At 43.8% G+C, this 27,788-nt stretch overlaps 1 protein-coding gene across 1 annotated transcript in view; it reads left to right on the forward strand.

The window, feature by feature from the left end:
• LOC136573458 (vomeronasal type-2 receptor 26-like) overlaps positions 1–27,788 on the forward strand; it is a 67,143-nt gene that overhangs the window by 12,315 nt on the left and 27,040 nt on the right. Inside the window, exons 3-4 of the mRNA XM_066574748.1 lie at positions 25,138–26,157; positions 26,290–26,413. Coding sequence (XP_066430845.1) covers positions 25,138–26,157; positions 26,290–26,413 — 1,144 coding nt within the window. The remainder of the gene's footprint in view (positions 1–25,137; positions 26,158–26,289; positions 26,414–27,788) is intronic.

Below are 27,788 nucleotides of genomic sequence, written 5' to 3' on the forward strand. Positions count from 1 at the left end.
TAGCCCTTCAGGGGAAAATCTCCTTCCCAACTCCCTCATGGCAGTCAGAATAATCCCTGGATCAATCTCTAATAGCTCCTACCAGTCTGTATACCCATATGAACAACCCGCTGGTCCAGTTTGTTAGTTAATACTAAGTCCAGAGTGGCCCTACCTCTAGTTGGCTCCCGCATAAGTTAAATAAAGTAGTTATCCCTATCAGGATTTTGTTATTTTTTTTCTCCCTGTATTTCTACCTGTATTCCACATGTTCATCTCCTGCCAAATCCAAGACTATTCTTCATATGTTCCAGGTTCTGTGTCAGTTTATTTTGTATGTCCCTTGCCTTATTCTTTAGATTGTCTGTGTCTGCCCATTTCTGTCCAGTCTGTGCATCATTCCTGTTTCTGTAGTAGTTAGTTCTGTTCTGTGTTTTGTGTACACTGTCCCTGTTTCCTGTCAGGGATTTTTGATTGAAACAAGACTTTATTATAGTCAGTCGTAACACAGAAGCATACATTATATTGTGCTGCAGTAGAGTTTGCATTCAGTCAAATCAATATCCACTTGTACATACATGCACACTATGTAGTGTTTGTGTGACCGACAGGGAACACTCTCATCCTCCACTGTAGGTCACACAAAGCACCACTACTCTATTACAAATTTGGCAGGAGCATTCTTTTGGTGTCATACAAACAAGAAATTTGGTAAGGACATTCTTTAGGTCCTAAATAGGATAAGTAAAGGGGTCATAACTCAAAAATTCAATGCTAAGAGCAAAAGTTTTGGCGTTCCTATGTAATGTGCCTAATCTAATTCTCTAATTTCCGGATGTTGTACAAACATGAAATTTGGCAGGAGCATTCTTTAGGTCCTAAATAAGAAAAGTAAACGGGTCACAACTCGATTATTCAATGCTAATTGCAAAAGTAAGTGCACCCCTATGTAATGTAACTTCCCGATGTCGTAGAGGTGTGAAATTTGGTACAAGCATTCTTTAGGCCCTATATACAAAAAGTAAAGGGATCACAACTTGATTATTGAATGCTAATTGCAGAAATAAGTGCAACCCTATGTAATATGACTTCCTGGCATCCAACTAGTGTGAAATTTGGCATGAGCATTCTTTAGGTCCTAAATAGGAAACGTAAAGGAGTCACAACTTGATTATTCAATGCTAAGTGCAAAAGTATTGGCACCCCTGTGTAATGTACCTAATCTAATTCTCTAACTTCCCAGTGTTGTACAAACATACAATTTGGCACAACCATTCTTTAGGTCCTGAATAGCAAAAATAAACAGGTCACAGCTCAATTATTCAATGTTAATAGCAAAAGTAAGTGCACCCCTATGTAATGTAACTTCCAGGTGTAGACAAGTGGGAAGTTTTGCACAAGCAAACTTTAGGTCCTAAATAAGAAAAGTAACAGGGTCATAGCTCATTAATTCAATGCTAATTGCAAAAGTATGTGCACCCCTATGTAACTTCCCAGTGTTGTAGAAGCATAACATTTGGTTGAACCAATCCTTAGGCCCTATATACGAAATGTAAAGGGGTCGCAACTCGATTATTCAATGCTAATTGCAAAAGTAAGTGCACCCCTATGTAATGTAAGTTCTGGTTGCCGTACAAGCGTAGAATTTGGCACAAGCATTCTTGAGGTTCTAGATGGGATAAGTAAGGTCCTAAATAGTAAAAGGAAAGGGGACCCAACTTGATTATTCAATGCTAAGTGCAAAAGCATTGGCACCACTGTGTAATGTTATTTCCTGCTATTGTACAAACATGAAATCTGGCCTGACCTTTCTCTATACCAAATATATCTATATCTACCAAAAATCCACAAAGATCAAAAGAATCCTCTGGGCAGGCCTACAATTTTATATATAAATTAAATTACTAGCAATCTGTCACAATACATTGATGTTCTTTTACAAAAATATGTTATCAGTTAAGATTCATATCTCAAGGATACCCCCAGCCTTACTAATCTACTGAAAGCAGTTCCATGGCAGTCATCATACTATTGGGCCACATTAGACATTAAATCTTTATATTCGAACATCCCACATGAAAAAGGCCTCCCTGTTATCCACTCTATTCTGCAGCAAGATCCCACTATACCTACAAACAGAGACACTTCATTCTGAATAGTATTGAATTTATCTTAAAAAAACAATTTTTTCATTTCACTCAAATTCTTACGTAAAAAAATGTACCACAATGGGGACTAAATTCACACCAAGTTCCGCTAAACTGTATATTGGATTTTATGAGAATGAACACATCACTTATAATCACAAATGGCCAGAAAATATAAAGTTTTACAAGAGATACAGAGATGACTTAAGCTTCATATGGAATGGTACTGAAGAGGATTTTAACCTCTTTACTACTCATCTCAATACAAATGTTTTTAATCTTTTTTTTTTTTTTATCCGGGGAAAAACTTTATTAACCTTAGCTTCATAACCACATAGAACATTGGCCCATCCATCAGCAAGCCCCCTATGTTGCAAAAATCATTCCGTCCAAATCTTTGATCAGATTCAGACAGGCATGGACCCTTAAGAACATTTTGGCACCTAGTAACCTAGAGAACAACCCAAAAACCTCAAACGTTTGCAATCATTTTTTTATCCAAAAATCTGGAAAGTTTCAGGCGTAAGAATTCAAAATGTAAATGCTATTTGAACATGGAGAATAAGAAAATGGACTTTGTAAGCTCTGTCTCAAAAGAAACCTTTAAAATTTGCTCACACATTGATTGTAGAAGGAATGTAACGAAGGTCTAGAAACAATCTACTCAACTGTTTTTTTTGTTGTTTTTTTTAAATAAAGCAACACTTTCTTCTAAATATCCAAGCATGTGCACAATTTTCTAAAGAGGTTGTGGCACTCAATCAGCATCTTTTTCTTCTCTACCCATATGATGTGCATGCAAGTGTGATATGATGCTTACCACTGAGATCAATGGGAAACACTTGCAATCCTTAGACGCCCGTGAAACATCTGCTTGAGAATCGCAATTTCCAAGAAGTGATGCAAGACATTTTTTAATCAAAGTTTCTCAACTTGATATTTTGCTCGTTCGTGTTAATGTAGCCTCAGTTGAATAACTTGAGACAAATAAGGTTTCCTGTTGTCCTTCAATTCTATGTCCATGTCCTTGTTGTGTGTATTACACAGCCCCAGCGCCCACCAACGGCCCCCTAACACCTGCTCAAGCACATTATATAGTAAGCAGTAGGTGGGTCCTTTACATGAGATCTATATATATAAAGACGAAAACCCTCACTGACTGACTGACTCGCCAAAAGTTCTCCAACTTTCCGATGGCGTAGAAACATGAATTTTGGCACAAGCATAGATTATCTCCAAAATAGGAAAAGTAATTGGGTCACAACTCGATTATTCAATTCTAGCGCAAAAGAATTGGCGTTGAAATTTAACGTACATAATCTAAATCACTCACTTCCCAATGTCATAGAAACTTAAAATTTGGTACGCACATTGAATATGTCATAAGTAGGAAAAGCTAATGGGTCCCAATTTGATTATTCAATTCTATACGCAAAAGAATTAGCATCCAAATTTTACGTACGGAATCTAATTCTCTCACTTCCCGGTGTCATAGAAACTGGAAATTTGGCACGAGCATTGATTATGTCATAAATAGGAAAAGTTAATGAGTCCCAACTCGATTATTCAATTCTATGCGCAAAATAATTAGCGTCCAAATTTTACGTGCGGAATGTAATTTCTTCACTTTCCGGTGTCATAGAAACGTGAAATTTGGCACGAGCATTGATTATGTCATAAATAGGAAAAGCTAATGGGTCCCAACTCGATTATTCAATTCTATGCGCAAAAGATTTAGCGGCCAAATTTTACTTACGGAATGTAATTTTCTCACTTTCCGGTGTCATAGAAACGTGAAATTTGGCACGAGCGTTGTTTATGTCATAAATAAGAAAAGGTAATGGGTCCCAACTCCATTATTCAATTCTTTGCGCAAAGAATTAACGTCCAAATTTTAAATGCGGAATGTAATTATCTCACTTTCCAGTGTCATAGAAACGGGAAATTTGGCACGAGCATTGATTATGTCATAAATAGGAAAAGTTTATAGGTTCCAACTTGATTATTCAATTCTAGCACAAAAGAATTGGCGTTGAAATTTTACGTGCAGAATGTTATTTTTTTCACTTTCCGGTGTCATAGAAACGGGAAATTTGGCATGAGCATTGATTATGTCATAAATAGGAAACACTAATGGGTCCCAACTCGATTATTCAATTCTATGCGCAAAATAATTAGCGTCCAAATTTTACGTGCGGAATGTAATTTCTTCACTTTCCGGTGTCATAGAAACTTAAAATTTGGCACGCGCATTGATTATGTCATAAATAAAAAAAGCTAATAGGTCCCAACTTGATTATTCAATTGTATGCGCAAAAGAATTAGCGTCCAAATTTTACGTACGGAATCTAATTCTCTCACTTCCCAGTGTCATAGAAACTCGAAATTTGGCACGAGCATTGATTATGTCATAAATAGGAAAAGCTACTGGGTCCCAACTCAATTATTATTTAATTCTATGCGCAAAAGAAATAGTGTCCAAATTTTACGTACGGAATCTAATTTTCTCACTTTCCGGTGTCATAGAAACGTGAAATTTGGCACGAGCATTTATTATGTCATAAATAAAAAAAAAGCTAATGGGTGCCAACTCCATTATTCAATTCTATGCGCAAAAGAATTAGCGTCCAAATTTTACGTATGGAATGCAATTTTCTCACTTTCCGGTGTCATAGAAACGTGAAATTTGGCACGAGCATTGATTATGTCATAAATAGGAAGCTAATGGGTCCCAACTCCATTATTCAATTCTATGCGCAAAAGAATTAGCGTCCAAATTTTACGTGCGGAATGTAATTTTCTCACTTTCTGGTGTCATAGAAACGGGAAATTTGGCATGAGCATTGATTATGTCATTAATAGGAAAAGCTAATGGGTCCCAACTCCATTATTCAATTCTATGCGCAAAATAATTAGCGTCCAAATTTTACGTGCGGAATGTAATTTTCTCACTTTCCGGTGTCATAGAAACGGGAAATTTGGCACGAGCATTGATTATGTCACAAATAGGAAAATCTAATGGGTCCCAACTCCATTATTCAATTGTATGCGCAAAAGAATTAGTGTCCAAATTTTACGTACATAATCTAAATCTCTCACTTCCCAATGTCATAGAAACATGAAATTTGGCACGAGCATTGATTATGTCATAAATAGGAAAAGTTAATGAGTCCCAACTCGATTATTCAATTCTATGCGCAAAAGAATTAGCGTCCAAATTTTACGTGCGGAATGTATTTTCTTCACTTTCCGGTGTCATAGAAACGTGAAATTTGGCACGAGCATTGATTATGTCATAAATAGGAAAAGGTAATGGGTCCCAACTAGAGATGAGCGAACGCGTTCGTCCGAGCTTGATATTCGTGCGAATATTAGGGTGTTCGGGATGTTCGTTATTCGTAACGAACACCATGCGGTGTTCTGGTTACTTTCACTTCCTTCCCTGAGACGTTAGCGCGCTTTTCTGGCCAATTGAAAGACAGGGAAGGCATTACAACTTCCCCCTGCAACGTTTAAGCCCTATACCACCCCCCTGCTGTGAGTGGCTGGCGAGATCAGGTGTTCGCCTAATATAAAAGTCGGCCCCTCCCGCGGCTCGCCTCAGATGCGGTGTGAGTTAGATGAGGGACAGTGCTGTTTATACCGGAGCTGCTGTAGGGAAAGAATTGGTAGTTAGTGTAGGCTTCAAGACCCCCCAAAGGTCCTTATTAGGGCCACTGATAGCTGTGTGTTGGCTGCTGTTAGCAGTGGGATTTTTTTTTTCTCAAAATCGCCTCTGCAGACCGTTGCACCTGGCATTAGGGACAGAAGTGCTGCATAGGCAGGGAGAGTGTTAGGAGTGAGTGTAGCCTTCAAGAACCTCAACGGTCCTTTCTAGGGCCATATTTATCCGTGTGCAGTACTGTCCAGGCTGCTGTTAGCTGTGCTGCATTTTTTTTGGGCTTCTCAAAATCGCCTCTGCAGAGCATTCCACCCTCCATTGATACTGCAGGGAAAGAATTGTATAGGCAGGGCCACAACACAGTTATTATTCATAGAATATACGCAGTGCTGCCTTTTGGTGGGAAAAAACTGAAAACAAATCTATTTGTCCAGCCTCTGTCCGTCCTTACGGGCGGTGGAGACGTGTGAGCTGCGTGAAGAACAGTGCTAAATCATACGCACCCAGCTACGCTTTACTGCTGGCTTCGCCATTTGCTTTCCTTAATTGGGAAAAAAAATACCTGCTCTGCCAGAGTTATAATAACTCTGCTACCCTCACGTTCTGTGACACATAAGCAGGGACACAGCACAGTTATTAAACTTCTCATGTTCATAGAATATACGCAGTGCTGCCTTTTGGTGGGAAAAAACTGAAAACAAATCTATTTGTCCAGCCTCTGTCCGTCCTTACGGGCGGTGGAGACGTGTGAGCTGCGTGAAGAACAGTGCTAAATCATACGCACCCAGCTACGCTTTACTGCTGGCTTCGCCATTTGCTTTCCTTAATTGGGAAAAAAAATACCTGCTCTGCCAGAGTTATAATAACTCTGCTACCCTCACGTTCTGTGACACATAAGCAGGGACACAGCACAGTTATTAAACTTCTCATGTTCATAGAATATACGCAGTGCTGCCTTTTGGTGGGAAAAAACTGAAAACAAATCTATTTGTCCAGCCTCTGTCCGTCCTTACGGGCGGTGGAGACGTGTGAGCTGCGTGAAGAACAGTGCTAAATCATACGCACCCAGCTACGCTTTACTGCTGGCTTCGCCATTTGCTTTCCTTAATTGGGAAAAAAAATACCTGCTCTGCCAGAGTTATAATAACTCTGCTACCCTCACGTTCTGTGACACATAAGCAGGGACACAGCACAGTTATTAAACTTCTCATGTTCATAGAATATACGCAGTGCTGCCTTTTGGTGGGAAAAAACTGAAAACAAATCTATTTGTCCAGCCTCTGTCCGTCCTTACGGGCGGTGGAGACGTGTGAGCTGCGTGAAGAACAGTGCTAAATCATACGCACCCAGCTACGCTTTACTGTTGGCTTCGCCATTTGCTTTCCTTAATTGGGAAAAAAAATACCTGCTCTGCCAGAGTTATAATAACTCTGCTACCCTCACGTTCTGTGACACATAAGCAGGGACACAGCACAGTTATTAAACTTCTCATGTTCATAGAATATACGCAGTGCTGCCTTTTGGTGGGAAAAAACTGAAAACAAATCTATTTGTCCAGCCTCTGTCCGTCCTTACGGGTGGTGGAGACGTGTGAGCTGCGTGAAGAACAGTGCTAAATCATACGCACCCAGCTACGCTTTACTGCTGGCTTCGCCATTTGCTTTCCTTAATTGGGAAAAAAAATACCTGCTCTGCCAGAGTTATAATAACTCTGCTACCCTCACGTTCTGTGACACATAAGCAGGGACACAGCACAGTTATTAAACTTCTCATGTTCATAGAATATACGCAGTGCTGCCTTTTGGTGGGAAAAAACTGAAAACAAATCTATTTGTCCAGCCTCTGTCCGTCCTTACGGGCGGTGGAGACGTGTGAGCTGCGTGAAGAACAGTGCTAAATCATACGCACCCAGCTACGCTTTACTGCTGGCTTCGCCATTTGCTTTCCTTAATTGGGAAAAAAAATACCTGCTCTGCCAGAGTTATAATAACTCTGCTACCCTCACGTTCTGTGACACATAAGCAGGGACACAGCACAGTTATTAAACTTCTCATGTTCATAGAATATACGCAGTGCTGCCTTTTGGTGGGAAAAAACTGAAAACAAATCTATTTGTCCAGCCTCTGTCCGTCCTTACGGGCGGTGGAGACGTGTGAGCTGCGTGAAGAACAGTGCTAAATCATACGCACCCAGCTACGCTTTACTGCTGGCTTCGCCATTTGCTTTCCTTAATTGGGAAAAAAAATACCTGCTCTGCCAGAGTTATAATAACTCTGCTACCCTCACGTTCTGTGACACATAAGCAGGGACACAGCACAGTTATTAAACTTCTCATGTTCATAGAATATACGCAGTGCTGCCTTTTGGTGGGAAAAAACTGAAAACAAATCTATTTGTCCAGCCTCTGTCCGTCCTTACGGGCGGTGGAGACGTGTGAGCTGCGTGAAGAACAGTGCTAAATCATACGCACCCAGCTACGCTTTACTGTTGGCTTCGCCATTTGCTTTCCTTAATTGGGAAAAAAAATACCTGCTCTGCCAGAGTTATAATAACTCTGCTACCCTCACGTTCTGTGACACATAAGCAGGGACACAGCACAGTTATTAAACTTCTCATGTTCATAGAATATACGCAGTGCTGCCTTTTGGTGGGAAAAAACTGAAAACAAATCTATTTGTCCAGCCTCTGTCCGTCCTTACGGGCGGTGGAGACGTGTGAGCTGCGTGAAGAACAGTGCTAAATCATACGCACCCAGCTACGCTTTACTGCTGGCTTCGCCATTTGCTTTCCTTAATTGGGAAAAAAAATACCTGCTCTGCCAGAGTTATAATAACTCTGCTACCCTCACGTTCTGTGACACATAAGCAGGGACACAGCACAGTTATTAAACTTCTCATGTTCATAGAATATACGCAGTGCTGCCTTTTGGTGGGAAAAAACTGAAAACAAATCTATTTGTCCAGCCTCTGTCCGTCCTTACGGGCGGTGGAGACGTGTGAGCTGCGTGAAGAACAGTGCTAAATCATACGCACCCAGCTACGCTTTACTGCTGGCTTCGCCATTTGCTTTCCTTAATTGGGAAAAAAAATACCTGCTCTGCCAGAGTTATAATAACTCTGCTACCCTCACGTTCTGTGACACATAAGCAGGGACACAGCACAGTTATTAAACTTCTCATGTTCATAGAATATACGCAGTGCTGCCTTTTGGTGGGAAAAAACTGAAAACAAATCTATTTGTCCAGCCTCTGTCCGTCCTTACGGGCGGTGGAGACGTGTGAGCTGCGTGAAGAACAGTGCTAAATCATACGCACCCAGCTACGCTTTACTGCTGGCTTCGCCATTTGCTTTCCTTAATTGGGAAAAAAAATACCTGCTCTGCCAGAGTTATAATAACTCTGCTACCCTCACGTTCTGTGACACATAAGCAGGGACACAGCACAGTTATTAAACTTCTCATGTTCATAGAATATACGCAGTGCTGCCTTTTGGTGGGAAAAAACTGAAAACAAATCTATTTGTCCAGCCTCTGTCCGTCCTTACGGGCGGTGGAGACGTGTGAGCTGCGTGAAGAACAGTGCTAAATCATACGCACCCAGCTACGCTTTACTGCTGGCTTCGCTATTTGCTTTCCTTAATTGGGAAAAAAAATACCTGCTCTGCCAGAGTTATAATAACTCTGCTACCCTCACGTTCTGTGACACATAAGCAGGGACACAGCACAGTTATTAAACTTCTCATGTTCATAGAATATACGCAGTGCTGCCTTTTGGTGGGAAAAAATTGAAAACAAATCTATTTGTCCAGCCTCTGTCCGTCCTTACGGGCGGTGGAGACGTGTGAGCTGCGTGAAGAACAGTGCTAAATCATACGCACCCAGCTACGCTTTACTGCTGGCTTCGCCATTTGCTTTCCTTAATTGGGAAAAAAAATACCTGCTCTGCCAGAGTTATAATAACTCTGCTACCCTCACGTTCTGTGACACATAAGCAGGGACACAGCACAGTTATTAAACTTCTCATGTTCATAGAATATACGCAGTGCTGCCTTTTGGTGGGAAAAAACTGAAAACAAATCTATTTGTCCAGCCTCTGTCCGTCCTTACGGGCGGTGGAGACGTGTGAGCTGCGTGAAGAACAGTGCTAAATCATACGCACCCAGCTACGCTTTACTGCTGGCTTCGCCATTTGCTTTCCTTAATTGGGAAAAAAAATACCTGCTCTGCCAGAGTTATAATAACTCTGCTACCCTCACGTTCTGTGACACATAAGCAGGGACACAGCACAGTTATTAAACTTCTCATGTTCATAGAATATACGCAGTGCTGCCTTTTGGTGGGAAAAAACTGAAAACAAATCTATTTGTCCAGCCTCTGTCCGTCCTTACGGGCGGTGGAGACGTGTGAGCTGCGTGAAGAACAGTGCTAAATCATACGCACCCAGCTACGCTTTACTGCTGGCTTCGCCATTTGCTTTCCTTAATTGGGAAAAAAAATACCTGCTCTGCCAGAGTTATAATAACTCTGCTACCCTCACGTTCTGTGACACATAAGCAGGGACACAGCACAGTTATTAAACTTCTCATGTTCATAGAATATACGCAGTGCTGCCTTTTGGTGGGAAAAAACTGAAAACAAATCTATTTGTCCAGCCTCTGTCCGTCCTTACGGGCGGTGGAGACGTGTGAGCTGCGTGAAGAACAGTGCTAAATCATACGCACCCAGCTACGCTTTACTGCTGGCTTCGCCATTTGCTTTCCTTAATTGGGAAAAAAAATACCTGCTCTGCCAGAGTTATAATAACTCTGCTACCCTCACGTTCTGTGACACATAAGCAGGGACACAGCACAGTTATTAAACTTCTCATGTTCATAGAATATACGCAGTGCTGCCTTTTGGTGGGAAAAAACTGAAAACAAATCTATTTGTCCAGCCTCTGTCCGTCCTTACGGGCGGTGGAGACGTGTGAGCTGCGTGAAGAACAGTGCTAAATCATACGCACCCAGCTACGCTTTACTGCTGGCTTCGCCATTTGCTTTCCTTAATTGGGAAAAAAAATACCTGCTCTGCCAGAGTTATAATAACTCTGCTACCCTCACGTTCTGTGACACATAAGCAGGGACACAGCACAGTTATTAAACTTCTCATGTTCATAGAATATACGCAGTGCTGCCTTTTGGTGGGAAAAAACTGAAAACAAATCTATTTGTCCAGCCTCTGTCCGTCCTTACGGGCGGTGGAGACGTGTGAGCTGCGTGAAGAACAGTGCTAAATCATACGCACCCAGCTACGCTTTACTGCTGGCTTCGCCATTTGCTTTCCTTAATTGGGAAAAAAAATACCTGCTCTGCCAGAGTTATAATAACTCTGCTACCCTCACGTTCTGTGACACATAAGCAGGGACACAGCACAGTTATTAAACTTCTCATGTTCATAGAATATACGCAGTGCTGCCTTTTGGTGGGAAAAAACTGAAAACAAATCTATTTGTCCAGCCTCTGTCCGTCCTTACGGGCGGTGGAGACGTGTGAGCTGCGTGAAGAACAGTGCTAAATCATACGCACCCAGCTACGCTTTACTGCTGGCTTCGCCATTTGCTTTCCTTAATTGGGAAAAAAAATACCTGCTCTGCCAGAGTTATAATAACTCTGCTACCCTCACGTTCTGTGACACATAAGCAGGGACACAGCACAGTTATTAAACTTCTCATGTTCATAGAATATACGCAGTGCTGCCTTTTGGTGGGAAAAAACTGAAAACAAATCTATTTGTCCAGCCTCTGTCCGTCCTTACGGGCGGTGGAGACGTGTGAGCTGCGTGAAGAACAGTGCTAAATCATACGCACCCAGCTACGCTTTACTGCTGGCTTCGCTATTTGCTTTCCTTAATTGGGAAAAAAAATACCTGCTCTGCCAGAGTTATAATAACTCTGCTACCCTCACGTTCTGTGACACATAAGCAGGGACACAGCACAGTTATTAAACTTCTCATGTTCATAGAATATACGCAGTGCTGCCTTTTGGTGGGAAAAAATTGAAAACAAATCTATTTGTCCAGCCTCTGTCCGTCCTTACGGGCGGTGGAGACGTGTGAGCTGCGTGAAGAACAGTGCTAAATCATACGCACCCAGCTACGCTTTACTGCTGGCTTCGCCATTTGCTTTCCTTAATTGGGAAAAAAAATACCTGCTCTGCCAGAGTTATAATAACTCTGCTACCCTCACGTTCTGTGACACATAAGCAGGGACACAGCACAGTTATTAAACTTCTCATGTTCATAGAATATACGCAGTGCTGCCTTTTGGTGGGAAAAAACTGAAAACAAATCTATTTGTCCAGCCTCTGTCCGTCCTTACGGGCGGTGGAGACGTGTGAGCTGCGTGAAGAACAGTGCTAAATCATACGCACCCAGCTACGCTTTACTGCTGGCTTCGCCATTTGCTTTCCTTAATTGGGAAAAAAAATACCTGCTCTGCCAGAGTTATAATAACTCTGCTACCCTCACGTTCTGTGACACATAAGCAGGGACACAGCACAGTTATTAAACTTCTCATGTTCATAGAATATACGCAGTGCTGCCTTTTGGTGGGAAAAAACTGAAAACAAATCTATTTGTCCAGCCTCTGTCCGTCCTTACGGGCGGTGGAGACGTGTGAGCTGCGTGAAGAACAGTGCTAAATCATACGCACCCAGCTACGCTTTACTGCTGGCTTCGCCATTTGCTTTCCTTAATTGGGAAAAAAAATACCTGCTCTGCCAGAGTTATAATAACTCTGCTACCCTCACGTTCTGTGACACATAAGCAGGGACACAGCACAGTTATTAAACTTCTCATGTTCATAGAATATACGCAGTGCTGCCTTTTGGTGGGAAAAAACTGAAAACAAATCTATTTGTCCAGCCTCTGTCCGTCCTTACGGGCGGTGGAGACGTGTGAGCTGCGTGAAGAACAGTGCTAAATCATACGCACCCAGCTACGCTTTACTGCTGGCTTCGCTATTTGCTTTCCTTAATTGGGAAAAAAAATACCTGCTCTGCCAGAGTTATAATAACTCTGCTACCCTCACGTTCTGTGACACATAAGCAGGGACACAGCACAGTTATTAAACTTCTCATGTTCATAGAATATACGCAGTGCTGCCTTTTGGTGGGAAAAAATTGAAAACAAATCTATTTGTCCAGCCTCTGTCCGTCCTTACGGGCGGTGGAGACGTGTGAGCTGCGTGAAGAACAGTGCTAAATCATACGCACCCAGCTACGCTTTACTGCTGGCTTCGCCATTTGCTTTCCTTAATTGGGAAAAAAAATACCTGCTCTGCCAGAGTTATAATAACTCTGCTACCCTCACGTTCTGTGACACATAAGCAGGGACACAGCACAGTTATTAAACTTCTCATGTTCATAGAATATACGCAGTGCTGCCTTTTGGTGGGAAAAAACTGAAAACAAATCTATTTGTCCAGCCTCTGTCCGTCCTTACGGGCGGTGGAGACGTGTGAGCTGCGTGAAGAACAGTGCTAAATCATACGCACCCAGCTACGCTTTACTGCTGGCTTCGCCATTTGCTTTCCTTAATTGGGAAAAAAAATACCTGCTCTGCCAGAGTTATAATAACTCTGCTACCCTCACGTTCTGTGACACATAAGCAGGGACACAGCACAGTTATTAAACTTAGATAATTCATTCACTAGAGGCAGTGGGGCCTTTCGTTTTCCAAAAAGGGCAAAAATTATATTTGGCCTGCAGTCTTGCGCCAATTTATTTCCTGCCTGTGAAATCAAATCACTGGTAATACAGCATGCTGAGGGGTAGGGGTAGGCCTAGAGGACGTGGACGCGGCCGAGGACGCGGAGGGCCAAGTCAGGGTGTGGGCACAGGCCAAGCTCCTGATCCAGGTGTGTCGCAGCCGACTGCTGCGCGATTAGGAGAGAGGCACGTTTCTGGCGTCCCCACATTCATCGCCCAATTAATGGGTCCACGCGGGAGACGGTTATTAGAAAATGAGCAGTGTGAGCAGGTCCTGTCCTGGATGGCAGAAAGTGCTTCGAGCAACCTATCGTCTACCCGCAGTTCTGCGCCGTCCACTGCTGCCAATCCGAATCCTCTGTCTGCTGCTCCTCCTTCCTCCCAGCCTCCTCACTCCACTACAATAACACCTGCTCAGGAGCGGGAGCACTCCCAGGAACTGTTCTCGGGCCCCTGCTTAGATTGGGCAGCAGCGGTTCCTCTCCCACCAGAGGAGTTTATCGTCACTGATGCCCAACCATTCGAAAGTTCCCGGGGTCCGGGGGAAGAGGCTGGGGACTTCCGCCAACTGTCTCAACAACTTTCTGTGGGTGAGGAGGACGATGACGATCAGACACAGTTGTCTTGCAGTGAGGTAGTAGTAAGGGCAGTAAGTCCCAGGGAGCAGCGCACAGAGGATTCGGAGGAAGAGCAGCAGGACGATGAGGTGACTGACCCCACCTGGTGTGCAACGCTTACTCAGGAGGACAGGTCTTCAGAGGGGGAGTCAAGGGCATCAGCAGGGCAGGTTGCAAGAGGCAGTGCAGTGGCCAGGGGTAGAGGCAGGGCCAGACCGAATAATCCACCAAGTGTTTCCCAAAGCGCCCCCTCGCGCCATGCCACCCTGCGGAGGCCGAGGTGCTCTAAGGTCTGGCAGTTTTTCACAGAGACGCCTGACGACCGACGAACAGTGGTGTGCAACCTTTGTCGCGCAAAGCTCAGCCGGGGAGCCAACACCAACAGCCTCACCACCACCACCATGCGCAGACATATGATGGCCAAGCACCCCGCAAGGTGGGACAAAGGCCGTTCACCGCCTCCGGTTTGCACCCCTGCCTCTCCCCCTGTGCCCCAACCTGCCACTGAGATGCAACCCCCCTCTCAGGACACAGGCACTACCGCCTCATGGCCTGCACCCACACCCTCATCTCCGCTGTCCTCGGCCCCATCCAGCAGTGTAGTTCAGCGCACCGTTCAGCCGTCGCTTGCGCAAGTGTTCGAGCGCAAGCGCAAGTACGCCGCCACGCACCCGCACGCTCAAACGTTAACCGTCCGCATCGCAAAATTCATCAGCCTTGAGATGCTGCCGTATAGGGTTGTGGAAACGGAGTCCTTCAAAAGTATCATGGAGGCGGCGGCCCCGCGCTACTCAGTTCCCAGTCGCCACTACTTTTCCCGATGTGCCGTCCCAGCCCTGCACGACCACGTCTCCCGCAACATTGTGCGCGCCCTCACCAACGCGGTTACTGCCACGGTCCACTTAACTACGGACACGTGGACAAGCACAGGCGGGCAGGGCCACTACATCTCCCTGACGGCACATTGGGTGAATTTAGTGGAGGCTGGGACAGAGTCAGAGCCTGGGACCGCTCACGTCCTACCCACCCCCAGAATTGCGGGCCCCAGCTCGGTGCTGGTATCTGCGGAGGTGTATGCTTCCTCCACTAAAGCACCCTCCTCCTCCTCCTCCTCCTCTGTCTCACAATCAAGATGTGTTAGCAGCAGCATGTCGCCAGCAGTCGGTGTCGCGCGGTGTGGCAGCACAGCGGTGGGCAAGCGTCAGCAGGCCGTGCTGAAACTACTCAGCTTAGGCGATAAGAGGCACACGGCCCACGAACTGCTGCAGGGTCTGACACAGCAGACCGACCGCTGGCTTGCGCCGCTGAGCCTCCAACCGGGCATGGTCGTGTGTGACAACGGCCGTAACCTGGTGGCGGCTCTGCAGCTCGGCAGCCTCACGCACGTGCCATGCCTGGCCCACGTCTTTAATTTGGTGGTTCAGCGCTTTCTGAAAAGCTACCCACGCTTGTCAGACCTGCTCGTAAAGGCGCGCCGGCTCTGCGCACATTTCCGCAAGTCCCACACGGACGCTGCCACCCTGCGCACCCTGCAACATCACTTTAAGCTGCCAGTGCACCGACTGCTGTGCGACGTGCCCACACGGTGGAACTCTACGCTCCACATGTTGGCCAGGCTCTATGAACAACGGAGAGCTATAGTCGAATACCAACTCCAACATGGGCGGCGCAGTGGGAGTCAGCCTCCTCAATTCCTTTCAGAAGAGTGGGCCTGGTTGGCAGACATCTGCCATGTCCTTGGTAATTTTGAGGAGTCTACCCAGGTGGTGAGCGGCGATGCTACAATCATTAGCGTCACCATTCCTCTGCTATGCATCTTGAGAAATTCCCTGCAAACCATAAAGGCAGCTGCTTTGCGCTCGGAAACGGGGGCGGGGGAAGACAGTATGCCGCTGGATAGTCAGGGCACCCTCCTGTCTATTTCTCAGCGCGTACAGGAGGAGGAGGAGGAGCATGAGGAGGATGAGGAGGAGGGGGAAGAGACAGCTTGGGCCGCTGCTGACGGTACACCGGCTGATTGCCTGTCATCCTTTCAGCGTGTATGGCCTGAGGAGGAGGAGGATCCTGAAAGTGATCTTCCTAGTGAGGACAGCCATGTGTTGCGTACTGGTACCCTGGCACACATGGCTGACTTCATGTTAGGATGCCTTTCTCGTGACCCTCGCGTTGCACGCATTCTGGCCACGACGGATTACTGGGTGTACACACTGCTCGATCCACGGTATAAGGAGAACCTGCCCACTCTGATTCCCGAAGAGGAAAGGGGTTCGAGAGTGTTGCTATACCACAGGACCCTTGCGGACAAGCTGATGGTAAAATTCCCAGCCGACAGCGCTAGTGGCAGAAGGCGCAGTACCGAGGGCAAGGTAGCAGGGGATGTGCGTAGATCGAGCAGCATGTACATCCCAGGCAGTGCAACAGTCTTTAAGGGCCTGGCCAGCTTTATGGCTCCCCAGCAAGACTGTGTCACCGGTCCCCAGTCAAGGCTGAGTTGGCGGGAGCACTGTAAAAGGATGGTGAGGGAGTACGTAGCCGATCGCACGACCATCCTCGGTGACACCTCTGCCCCCTACAACTACTGGGTGTCGAAGCTGGACACGTGGCCTGAACTCGCGCTGTATGCCCTGGAGGTGCTTGCTTGTCCTGCGGCTAGCGTCTTGTCAGAGAGTGTGTTTAGTGTGGCTGGGGGAATCATCAAGGATAAGCGTACCCACCTGTCAACCGACGGTGCCGACAGGCTTACACTCATCAGGATGAACAAAGCCTGGATTTCCCCAGACTTCTCTTCTCCACCAGCGGACAGCAGCGATACCTAAACAATACGTAGGCTGCACCCGCGGATGGAAGCATCGTTCTCTATCACCATCCAAAATGGGGACCTTTTTGCTTCATCTATCTGTGTATAATATTCCTCCTCCTCCGCCTGCTCCTCCTCCTGAAACCTCACATAATCACGCCGAACGGGCAATTTTTCTTAGGCCCACAAGGCTCAGTCATATAATTTTTCTAAACAATTTTTATACGTTTCAATGCTCATTAAAGCGTTGAAACTTTCACCTCAACCAATTTTTATTTTTACTGGGCTGCCTCCAGGCCTAGTTAACAATTAAGCCACATTAACCAAAGCGATTAATGGGTTTCACCTGCCCTCTTGGTTGGGCATGGGCAATTTTTCTCAGGTACATTAGTACTGTTGGTACACCAATTTTTGGGGGCCCTCGCCTATAGTGTAATCCAATTAATTTTTTGCCCACCTGCATTACAGCTGACGTTACATCAGCTGTGTTGGGCACTGCAATGGGATATATTTATGTACCGCCGGTGGGTTCCAGGGAACCACCCATGCTGTGGGTCCACAGGGAGTTGTAACTGCATGTGTCCACTTCTAAAGAACCCCAGTCTGACTGGGGCATGCAGTGTGGGCCGAAGCCCACCTGCATTAAACATGACATTATTACCTCAGCTGTGATGGGCAATGCAATGGGATATATTTATGTACCGCCCGTTGGTTCCAGGGAGCCACCCATGCTGTGGGTCCACAGGGAGTTGTAACTGCATGTGTCCACTTCTAAAGAACCCCAGTATGACTGGGGCATGCAGTGTGGGCCGAAGCCCACCTGCATTAAACATGACATTATTACCTCAGCTGTGATGGGCAATGCAATGGGATATATTTATGTACAGCCAGTGGGTTCCAGGGAGCCACCCATGCTGTGGGTGCACACGGAATTCCCATTGCGGAGTTGTACCTGCCTGTGACTATTTATAAAAAACCGCGGTCTGACTGGGGCATGCAGACACCTTGACAGAATGAATAGTGTGTGGCACATAGGTTCCCCATTGCTATACCCATGTGTGCAGCTCCAGATGGAGGTGGCACAGGATTGGATTTCTCATTGCTTCTGTACAGCATTGTGGACTATCGCCCCGCCCCTTTTAAAGAGGGTCGCTGCCTAGCCGTGCCAACCCTCTGCAGTGTGTGCCTGCTTTTCCTGTGGCAGACGCACTTATAAATAGACATGAGGGTGGCGTGGCATGAGGGCAGCTGAAGGCTGGGCAGGGACAATTTGGTGTGCGCTGTGGACACTGGGTCGTGGGGGGGTGGTTGGGCAGCATGTAACCCAGGAGAAGTGGCAGCGGAGTGTCATGCAGGCAGTGATTGTGCTTTGTTGGAGGTAGTGTGGTGCTTAGCTAAGGTATGCATTGCTAATGAGGGCTTTCCAGAAGTAAAAGTTGTTGGGGGGGGGGCACTCTTGCCGCTATTGTGGCTTAATAGTGGGACCTGTGAACTTGAGATGCAGCCCAACATGTAGTCCCTCGCCTGCCCTATCCGTTGCTGTGTCGTTCCCATCACTTTCTTGAATTGCCCAGATTTTCACAAATGGAAACCTTGGCGAGCATCGGCGATATACAAAAATGCTCGGGTCGCCCATTGACTTCAATGGGGTTCGTTATTCGAAACGAACCCTCGAGCATTGCGAAAAGTTCGTCTCGAGTAACGAGCACCTGAGCATTTTGGTGCTCGCTCATCTCTAATAAGGAAACAACGTTTCGGCTGGTGCAAACAGCCTTTTTCAAGTTATTAAATACACACAGACTAACCACATATATACATAAAATCACCAATCACTTGTAACTACTGTTACAAATGTCGCCTCTTGTAATAGTTGTGTCCATGGGAATCGGATTGTCAGCTGGGGTGCCAGGCATCTGTGCAGTGTTCTAACGGCCGGCGCCACCATGGATTTAGTAATTCAGTACTGAGCATGTATAAAAAGCATCATGTGATCTGCAATGCATGCTGGAACCGAAGACCAACTTTATAGCCTGGTGCCGCCATTTTGGAGCGGAACATCTGTAACTGCACATGTGCTTACCCCAATATTGGTGTTAAACGCTGGCAGCTCTCTATACATCACTCACAGTATTGCGTACAATTGTATTACTAAATCAGCTTGGTAGCACCATTATTCCAATTGAACAGCTGCAGCACCACAATATGCCCTCATGCAATCCATAATTGGATACGACTATGTTTGTGACCCACCTACAGTATTCATTAATATCGCTGCCATAAACCTGTCATTGATAGAAAGACGCGCTAGCCACAAAATATCAACTGCATATAAAAATAGTTTTTATTCTCATGATCTCATAAACATTTTGTCCATCATCTAGGAATATGCAAACACCATCGTATGGCTTCACAATTGTGACAATGGGGTCCAACTACGAATTTACCCACAGAGCATGGCACCACCAGCACTGAAAATTCAGTATTCTACATGCCGTGGTGCCATGCACTGTGGGTAAATTCGTGGTTGCACTCCATTGTCACAATTGTTATATATGGACCCCATGTTAATTACTGTGAGCAGCTGTTATATATGGACCCCACATGTATTACTGTGTGCAGCTGTTATATATGGACCCCACATGTATTACTGTGTGCAGCTGTTATATATGGACCCCACATGTATTACTGTGTGCAGCTGTTATATATGGACCCCACGTGTATTACTGTGTGCAGCTGTTATATATGGACCCCACATGTATTACTGTGTGCAGCTGTTATATATGGACCCCACGTGTATTACTGTGTGCAGCTGTTATATATGGACCCCACGTGTATTACTGTGTGCAGCTGTTATATATGGACCCCACATGTATTACTGTGCGCAGCTGTTATATATGGACCCCATGTATATTACTGTGTGCAGCTGTTATATATGGACCCCACATGTATTACTGTTCGCAGCTGTTATATATGGATCCCATGTGTATTACTTTGTGCAGCTGTTATATATGGACCCCATGTGTATTACTGTGTGCAGCTGTTATATATGCACCCCACATGTATTACTGTGCGCAGCTGTTATATATGGACCCCATGTATATTACTGTGTGCAGCTGTTATATATGGACCCCACATGTATTACTGTGTGCAGCTGTTATATATGGACCCCACGTGTATTACTGTGTGCAGCTGTTATATATGGATCCCACATGTATTACTGTGTGCAGCGGCTTCATCAGCTTCACATGACAGCTTTGATACAGAAATTCATCTCCATTCATCTAAATGTGACTCGCTCATGTAGAAACAATTCCATTCCGCTCAATGGGAGAGATATTCATCTGCATGCTGTTCTACGAGTCTCCAGCATGTGAGCGCACCCTTAGGTTGGCTTATTTCTTGCATATTTGTTTGCGTAATAACAAACAAAAAATTTGCACGGGCAATACGCAGTGACTAGATCCCATTAATTTCAATGGGTTCATTCACATGCACATTTTTGGTGGCACAAATAAAAAACTAAAATGTAACATTCTCTATATTCCTGAGCATTTGCACACTAAAAGTTCCCATAGAAGTCAAAGGGGATGCGCAAATGCATGTACAATACGCTGGGAGATGCGTGAAACACTGTGGAATTGCGCAGGGAAAAAAAAACACATCTTGAACTTATTAGAATAACTAGCTGATATACCTGGCTTCGCCTGAGTTAATTTGGTACTGGTGTTTATCTGGTGTTCACACGGAAAATCTTATGAAGTCGTGGTTACTTTAGAGGTACCGAGGAAAAAAATATGTTCACCATTTTGCATGGTTCTTTGCATTACCCAGGAAACACCATGTGGAGGTAACCATGCGACGTTTCCTTTATATAAAATGACATCAGGAAGTGAGAGAATTAGATTCCGTACGTAAAATTTGGACGCTAATTCTTTTGTGCTTAGAATTGAATAATCAAGTTGGGACCCATTAACATTTCCTATTTATGAGATAATCAATGCCCGTGCCAAATTCCAAGTTTCTATGACATCAGGAAGTGAGAGAATTAGATTCCGTACCTAAAATTTGGACGCTAATTATTTTGCTCTCAGAATTGAATAATCGAGTTGGGGCCCATTAGCTTTTCCTATTTATGACATAATCAAGGCTCATGCCAAATTTCATGTTTCTATGACATCCGGAAGTGAGAGAATTAGATTCTGTACGTAAAATTTGGACGCTAATTATTTTGCGCATAGAATTGAATAATCAAGTTGGGACCTATTATTTTTTTTATTTATGACATAATCAATGCGCGTGCCAAATTTTAAGTTTCTATGACACCGGAAAGTGAGAAAATTACATTCCGCACGTAAAATTTCGAGGCCAATTCTTTTGCGCATAGAATTGAATAATCGAGTTGGGACCCATTAGCTTTTCCTATTTATGACATAATCAAGGCTCATGCCAAATTTCATGTTTCTATGACATCCGGAAGTGAGAGAATTAGATTCCATACATAAAATTTGGACGCTAATTCTTTTGTGCTAGAATTGAATAATCAAGTTGGGATCCTTTAACTTTTCCTATTTATGACGTAATCAATGCCCGTGCCAAATTTCAAGTGAGAGAATTAGTATACGTACGTAAAATTTGGACACATTCTTTAGTGCTTAGAATTGAATAATCGAGTTGGGACCAATTAGGTTTTCCTATTTATGACATAATCAATGCTCCTGCCAAATTTCAAGTTTTTATGACACTGGGAAGTGAGAGAATTAGATTCTGTACGTAAAATTTGGACGCTAATTCTTTTGAGCTAGAATTGAATAATCGAGTTGGGACCCAATAACTTTTCCCATTTTGGACATTATCTATGCTCCTGCCAAATTTCATGTTTCTACTTTCGTCTTTATATATATAGATTAGCCATTCCAATTACCAATTAGCCATTGGTGATTTTTTTTTTGCCTGCACAAATGCACATGCCTGCAGAATATACACTAATGCACGTGCAAAAAAGCATTATTAATTCCACAAATACGCGGCACTCATGCACTCACAAATAGGCTTACGTCCATGTAAAGCTGGGCTTAAGCCGCCTTCACATGGGTTGTAAATGCTGCAGACTTACCAGAGTGGCTTTAACTGCAGATTTTCTGCATCATTTAGGTGAGTTTCAAACAGGACAGATTTGCAGTGGGATTTCTCTGCTGATCCTCCGCACGGAAATTCTGTGGCATTTACAGTAGCAGCAAAGTAGATAACATTCTGAAAATGTCATCCACAAGTTATCCACAAATAACCCGCACAAAACCAATTCTGCAGCATGTCTGTTTTATTGCCGTTTCCACTGTGGAATTCACCTCTCCTCAGGGCTCAGTCAGACGGGTGTTTGTTTGCTGCACATCTCTTTGGGCAAAACGCAAAAGCACAAAAAATTGCATGACCGAAGCGGGCATCACACTGAAAAAAACATACTTAGCTGTGTTTATGCACATATAAAGTGCGCTGCCCGCAATCCCCTGCTATGGCTGTGACAGCTACAGCAGGGGAGTCCTTGGATGTGAAACCCCTGGGTGCTGTCACATCCAGGCTTTCACCTTGTGGTCAATGGGGCCAGCAGCAGCAGCGGCGGCCACATTAACATAGATAAAAGAAAGCGATCCTCTGCCACAGCTGTGGCAGAGGACCATAATGCTATCCCATTGAATTCAATGAAGCCGCAGTGATTTTCGGGGAAGGACATTAAATATAAGCTCTTTCCTGAAAATCATCCCTAAAATGTGTAAAAAATAAAAAAAATATATACTCACTTCTCTGCAGCTGCCATGGCTCAGGTGTGTCCAGATGCTTCTTTTCTTGAACTGCTCTGAAGTACTTTCAGCAGTCAGGGATTTAAAATCCCTGCCTGCTGAAAGCGCTGCCTCTGATTGGCTGTGCACTATGACCAATCAGAGGCAGCACTCAGCTATAGAATGACAGCTAAGCGCTGCCTGTGATTTGCCCCTGCCCTCAGCCAATCAGAGGCAGCACTCAGCCATTCATTGAATTCAATGAATGGCTGAGTGTGTGACTGTACATGTGAGTGTATGACTATGTGACTGTGTGTGACTGTACGACTATGTGACTGTGTGTGACTGTAGATGTGAGTGTATGTCTGACTGTGTGTGGATGCATGGCGCTCTATAGTTATATGTTTATGGTTGCTTTTACAGAGCTCTTCCTATGTTGGGGTCACTCAGTCACTTCTATATTATTTCTCCTATTTTGCATCGCAGTCTATATCTAGTCAGTAAGAATACACTCACACACACACATATGCATATATATATATATATATATATATATATATATATACACACACACATACACACTAGTAATTATTAGGACATTTTAGCACCAGTGTTTCCGGGGGCACAATGCACAGCTTACTGATATGATATAGTGAAAGGGATTGAAGTTGGTCACCGGTCCTCAGCAGCTGTGTGCTTACAAGACCTGTGATAATGTCACCGTCATGTAAAATCAGCAGTCACATACTGACACGTGACAATTTGCGGCTAATGGAAATGTTTTGTGGTGATGATTGCTGCCATATGCGGATATACAGTTTATAAAATTCTAGGGTTCACTTATTTGTTCTGCCTGTACTGTGAATGTTTCCTTAGTAAAATACATGAGTAGTACAGCTGTGTTATTAGTTACATTTTGTTGGTCTAGATGTGTCACCGCCTTGTATTAGTAACCAGTGCAAAGAATTCCAAAGGGTTCACTTACTTTTTTTGCAATTGTATAATATAACGATGATCCTATAATTGTCCTTACACATAATTATACCCTTATAGTGATAGACTGCCAGTGATAATCAACAACTGCCTCATAAGCATGCCTGCAGATTCAGCAAGGGTGGGAGGTAATTTCTGATGCTACTTAAAGGGGTTGTGCAGTTTTAAAACTATCTCTGAACAAGACCAAGGGGAGGAGCTTACAGGCTAGTTTAGGGATGCATTTGACAGTTTCAGTTGGAAACGCTCATTCTGACAAGCGATCATCAGATAGTAAAAAACTGATAAATGTTGTCTGACCCTCTAATGGATATTCATGATGAACCATTTGAATTAAAGGAGATTTCCAGCTGTATTTGATAGTCAGACGCTGACTGGTGGTGGCCCACCAACCGTAGTTGTATCAAATAAAGTGGATTTTTAGTACTTTTCAGGGTCTCTGGATGTAGTGCCATAGGAGGGGGGAGGGGGGGTTGCAGATGCTATGCTACTGTAGTGGCACCTCTCATATGTTTCAATCGTCTCTTCTTTCCTCTGTTATCCTGAATAAGGGCTACTGCATATCAGCATACACACAAAAACGCTCGCTCCTGTGCAATGTGTTTGCGCAGTGAAGGAGTCTTCTTGCATCCTGTTGAAGACCTGTGGGTATTTGCACTGGCATTACTCCTTCACATGGGTAGAGGAACCACTCTTGTCCTGATTTAAAAGGCTAATTAGCCGGTGCCGGTGTTTGCGGGTATGCACAGTGTTTTGTGCATACCTGAGAGTAAATATGTGGATATTTTCCCACTTCCAGTCTTCTATGGGGACCTTTGGGGCAGAAGTGTGCACCAAAATAGAGCATGTCATGTTTTTTTTTTTGCTCGCAAAATGCATTCACAGAAAAGAACCGTGAGAATGAGCCCATTGCTATCAATCAGTTCTATTAACTGCATATTGCATGAAAAAAAAAAAATTCCTATGTGAATACACCCTTGTGGGGCCGCCCAAAGGCCATATTTATGCTGGTGATATTCTCATACAAATTCTGCCCATGACCGACATGGACAGATCTCACACGGAAAATGAACCCATTCCTTTGACTGAGCTCATTCACAGGAGCAATTTTTTTTTGTTTGTTCAGACCAAGAGTCTCAGTTAGAAAATCGCTGCATGTCCTATCTTTGTGTGAATATCGCTAGACAATGGGAGGTGTAATGTGAGGTTTCTGGCACCTCGCACAGCACACAGATGGGGGTTTCATGTGCCGTGTGATGTGTTTTGCATCCGAGACTCTCGGGCACAACCTTCTGTAGCACATCTAAATACAGCCTAACAGAATGGGTTTTGTATGTGGAGATTTGGATTACTGAGTACGTCCTACTAGCTAACTGACCGAGAACAGTCTGTATAAAATGATCTTAGTTTTCTTCTGTGTTTTGCAGATCAGCTATGGAGCCTCCGACCCCTCATTATCTCATAGACTCCTCTATCCTCATGTTTTCCGAATGGTTCAAAATTACCACATCCACAATATGGCGATCAGCGAACTGTTGGAGCACTTTGGCTGGACCTGGGTTGGGATTTTAGTATCGGATGATGAAACTGGCGAGGATGAGCTGCAGATACTAACAAAGTACATGAGAGAGCGTGGGATCTGTGCTGCCTTCATCATAACACTTAGAAATAAAAATTATAATAGGATTTTACAAGCTATAAACAATCCACAAGTCAACATCATTATAATGTGCGGGACCTTCTTTCCTCATATACTTGTTTTAATACAAAGTTATGAATTTATATTTTCAGACAACACCTTCATACTTTCACCATCCTGGACCTCTACTGCTCCTAAAGGGATTATTGAAGACCTATTGGTATATAATGGAAGTCTAACAGTGATGTTTTCATCATTTTTTCCAGGTCTGGAGGATTTTAAAAAAATATACAGAAAACATGATGATATGAACCAAATACAGTCTTACTGGAGATTGCTACATGATTTAGCTAAGAGTAATGATCTAGATTACTTCATATCAGACTATGTCATCAATAAAGAGCACAACTACACTCAGAACTATACTGTACCAAATCTGAGGGATAGCCTTACATCAGGGGTCATCCCAAGACTCTATTCTGCAGTAGAAGTTCTGGCAAAAGCTCTACATGAAATGTTCTTATTTATAAAGGACGAATATGAAGAAAACTCAATAACTGGATTTTTACACTACAGACGGAAGTTACAGCGCTACATACAAATGATGAAGTCCTCACCGGATCCAATGAGGCCTTCATATTACTTTAATGAGCAGGGGGAAGCCGTACACCCATATAAGATAATAAACCGGTTAAATATAGGAGATGCCATACAGGAGGTTGAAGTAGGAAATTATACTCCGTGGGCCTTCAGTGGTGAAAAGCTTCACATAAATCGGCAGTCTATAACATGGAAACACACAAAGGAGGTGAGAAGAGTTATATTATGTAGGTGATTATGTAAATCTTGTCCGCCCTTTAACATCATTATATGGTTTACATCCTCTTATCACACATGTGTGTTTTATCCTTGTAGTAGAGGTTCTTGTCTTTTCCTACAGATCCCAGTATCCCGCTGCTCCGACCAATGTTCACCTGGAAGCAGGAAAAAGACAGGAGAAACAATCCATGCCTGCTGCTATGACTGCGTCCCGTGTGCAGAAGGGGAGATCTCCAATATAACCGGTATATGGTAGTATGAGCAGTAGGTAATAATGACAATTATGTACCAAAAGGATGTACATATGAAAGAAAAAATAAGTGAACCCTTTGGAATTATCAGTATTTCTACAATCATTACTAATAAAATGTGTCAGGGTCCATCACAATTATAGACAAAGAGCCAAACATGGTCAAACTAAACTAAAGACAAAGACGTTCTGCCATTCATATATTTTATTGTACACATTAAATAATCATCCAAAATGCATGAAGAAAAAGTATGTGAACCTATAAATTTAAAACAAACCTGTCCCCTCCCTACAACACCATAAAGTAAGTCCTGGTCCTGTTAGGGAGATGACAGGGAGTCGGGTGATATATGCTTTATACTCGCCTGCTCCGGGGTTCCTGGATTGTTTGCCACTAACGTCGCACAGTGAACTGAAATATCTTTTCTGACTGCCGTGTGTGCGCTCTACTCTAGATGTCTATGGGAAATCACAGAGGCGGGTATATAGGCTGTGGAGTAGACTAGACAATTCACAGAACAGGCTAGTAAAATGAAAACTAAATTTTATTATTAATAGTTAAAATATAGAGTGGACGGACAAACATATACTAGACACCATACATAATTTGGAGACCCTTATGAGAGGACGTGTGTACAAATCATGAAATCACATAAACTCAGTCTAAATTACGAATTAGGGTACTCCCAAAGTGAGACGGTTCAAAGACCACAATGTGCAGTTGTCTGTCGAAATTTAGTTGAGAAGAATCAAACTCCACTAAACCTCAAAGGTTCCAATAATGGACCTAAGAGTAATACACTACAGCATACGATTGGCTGTTTGGATTTATCAGCAATGGCTGTACTTTACTGATTCTAAAAAGTTATGAATACCAGTCATTTGGTCTATCAGGAGAGATATAACAGTTGGTGATGATAACCTCATCTATAATGAATTAGCTGAAAAAGCACTGTTCAAGTTAAGTCTAAAATGACTTAGATTGAGTTCAAAGTCAATTCATCTGAGATGACGTAGTTTACAATGGCATAATTCAGGTTCAAAGTTGGTTCAACGCGTTTCTCTGACAAATTTTGGGCAGTTCATCAGGAATCTTATTTCAATATATAAAAAGTCACATACATAAAGGGTAGTTAGCCCAACAACAGGATCTTTTAGGTCTAAACCAATATTTATTAGAATAATATCTCAATGATGGTACTAATTAGGATAGGTGTGTTAGAGCACTAGGGAAGGTAGTAGTTATATCCGAGGATATCTAGGACATAGCATATCATACAGCTGGACTAATATAAATCAGTTTGCCTCTAAGAGAGGGACTCTAGTGTATAAAACCCCTTAATATACGATAATATTTAGGGAAATATGAT

Source organism: Eleutherodactylus coqui, chromosome 7, assembly GCF_035609145.1.
Source record: "Eleutherodactylus coqui strain aEleCoq1 chromosome 7, aEleCoq1.hap1, whole genome shotgun sequence".
NCBI lineage: Eukaryota > Metazoa > Chordata > Amphibia > Anura > Eleutherodactylidae > Eleutherodactylus > Eleutherodactylus coqui.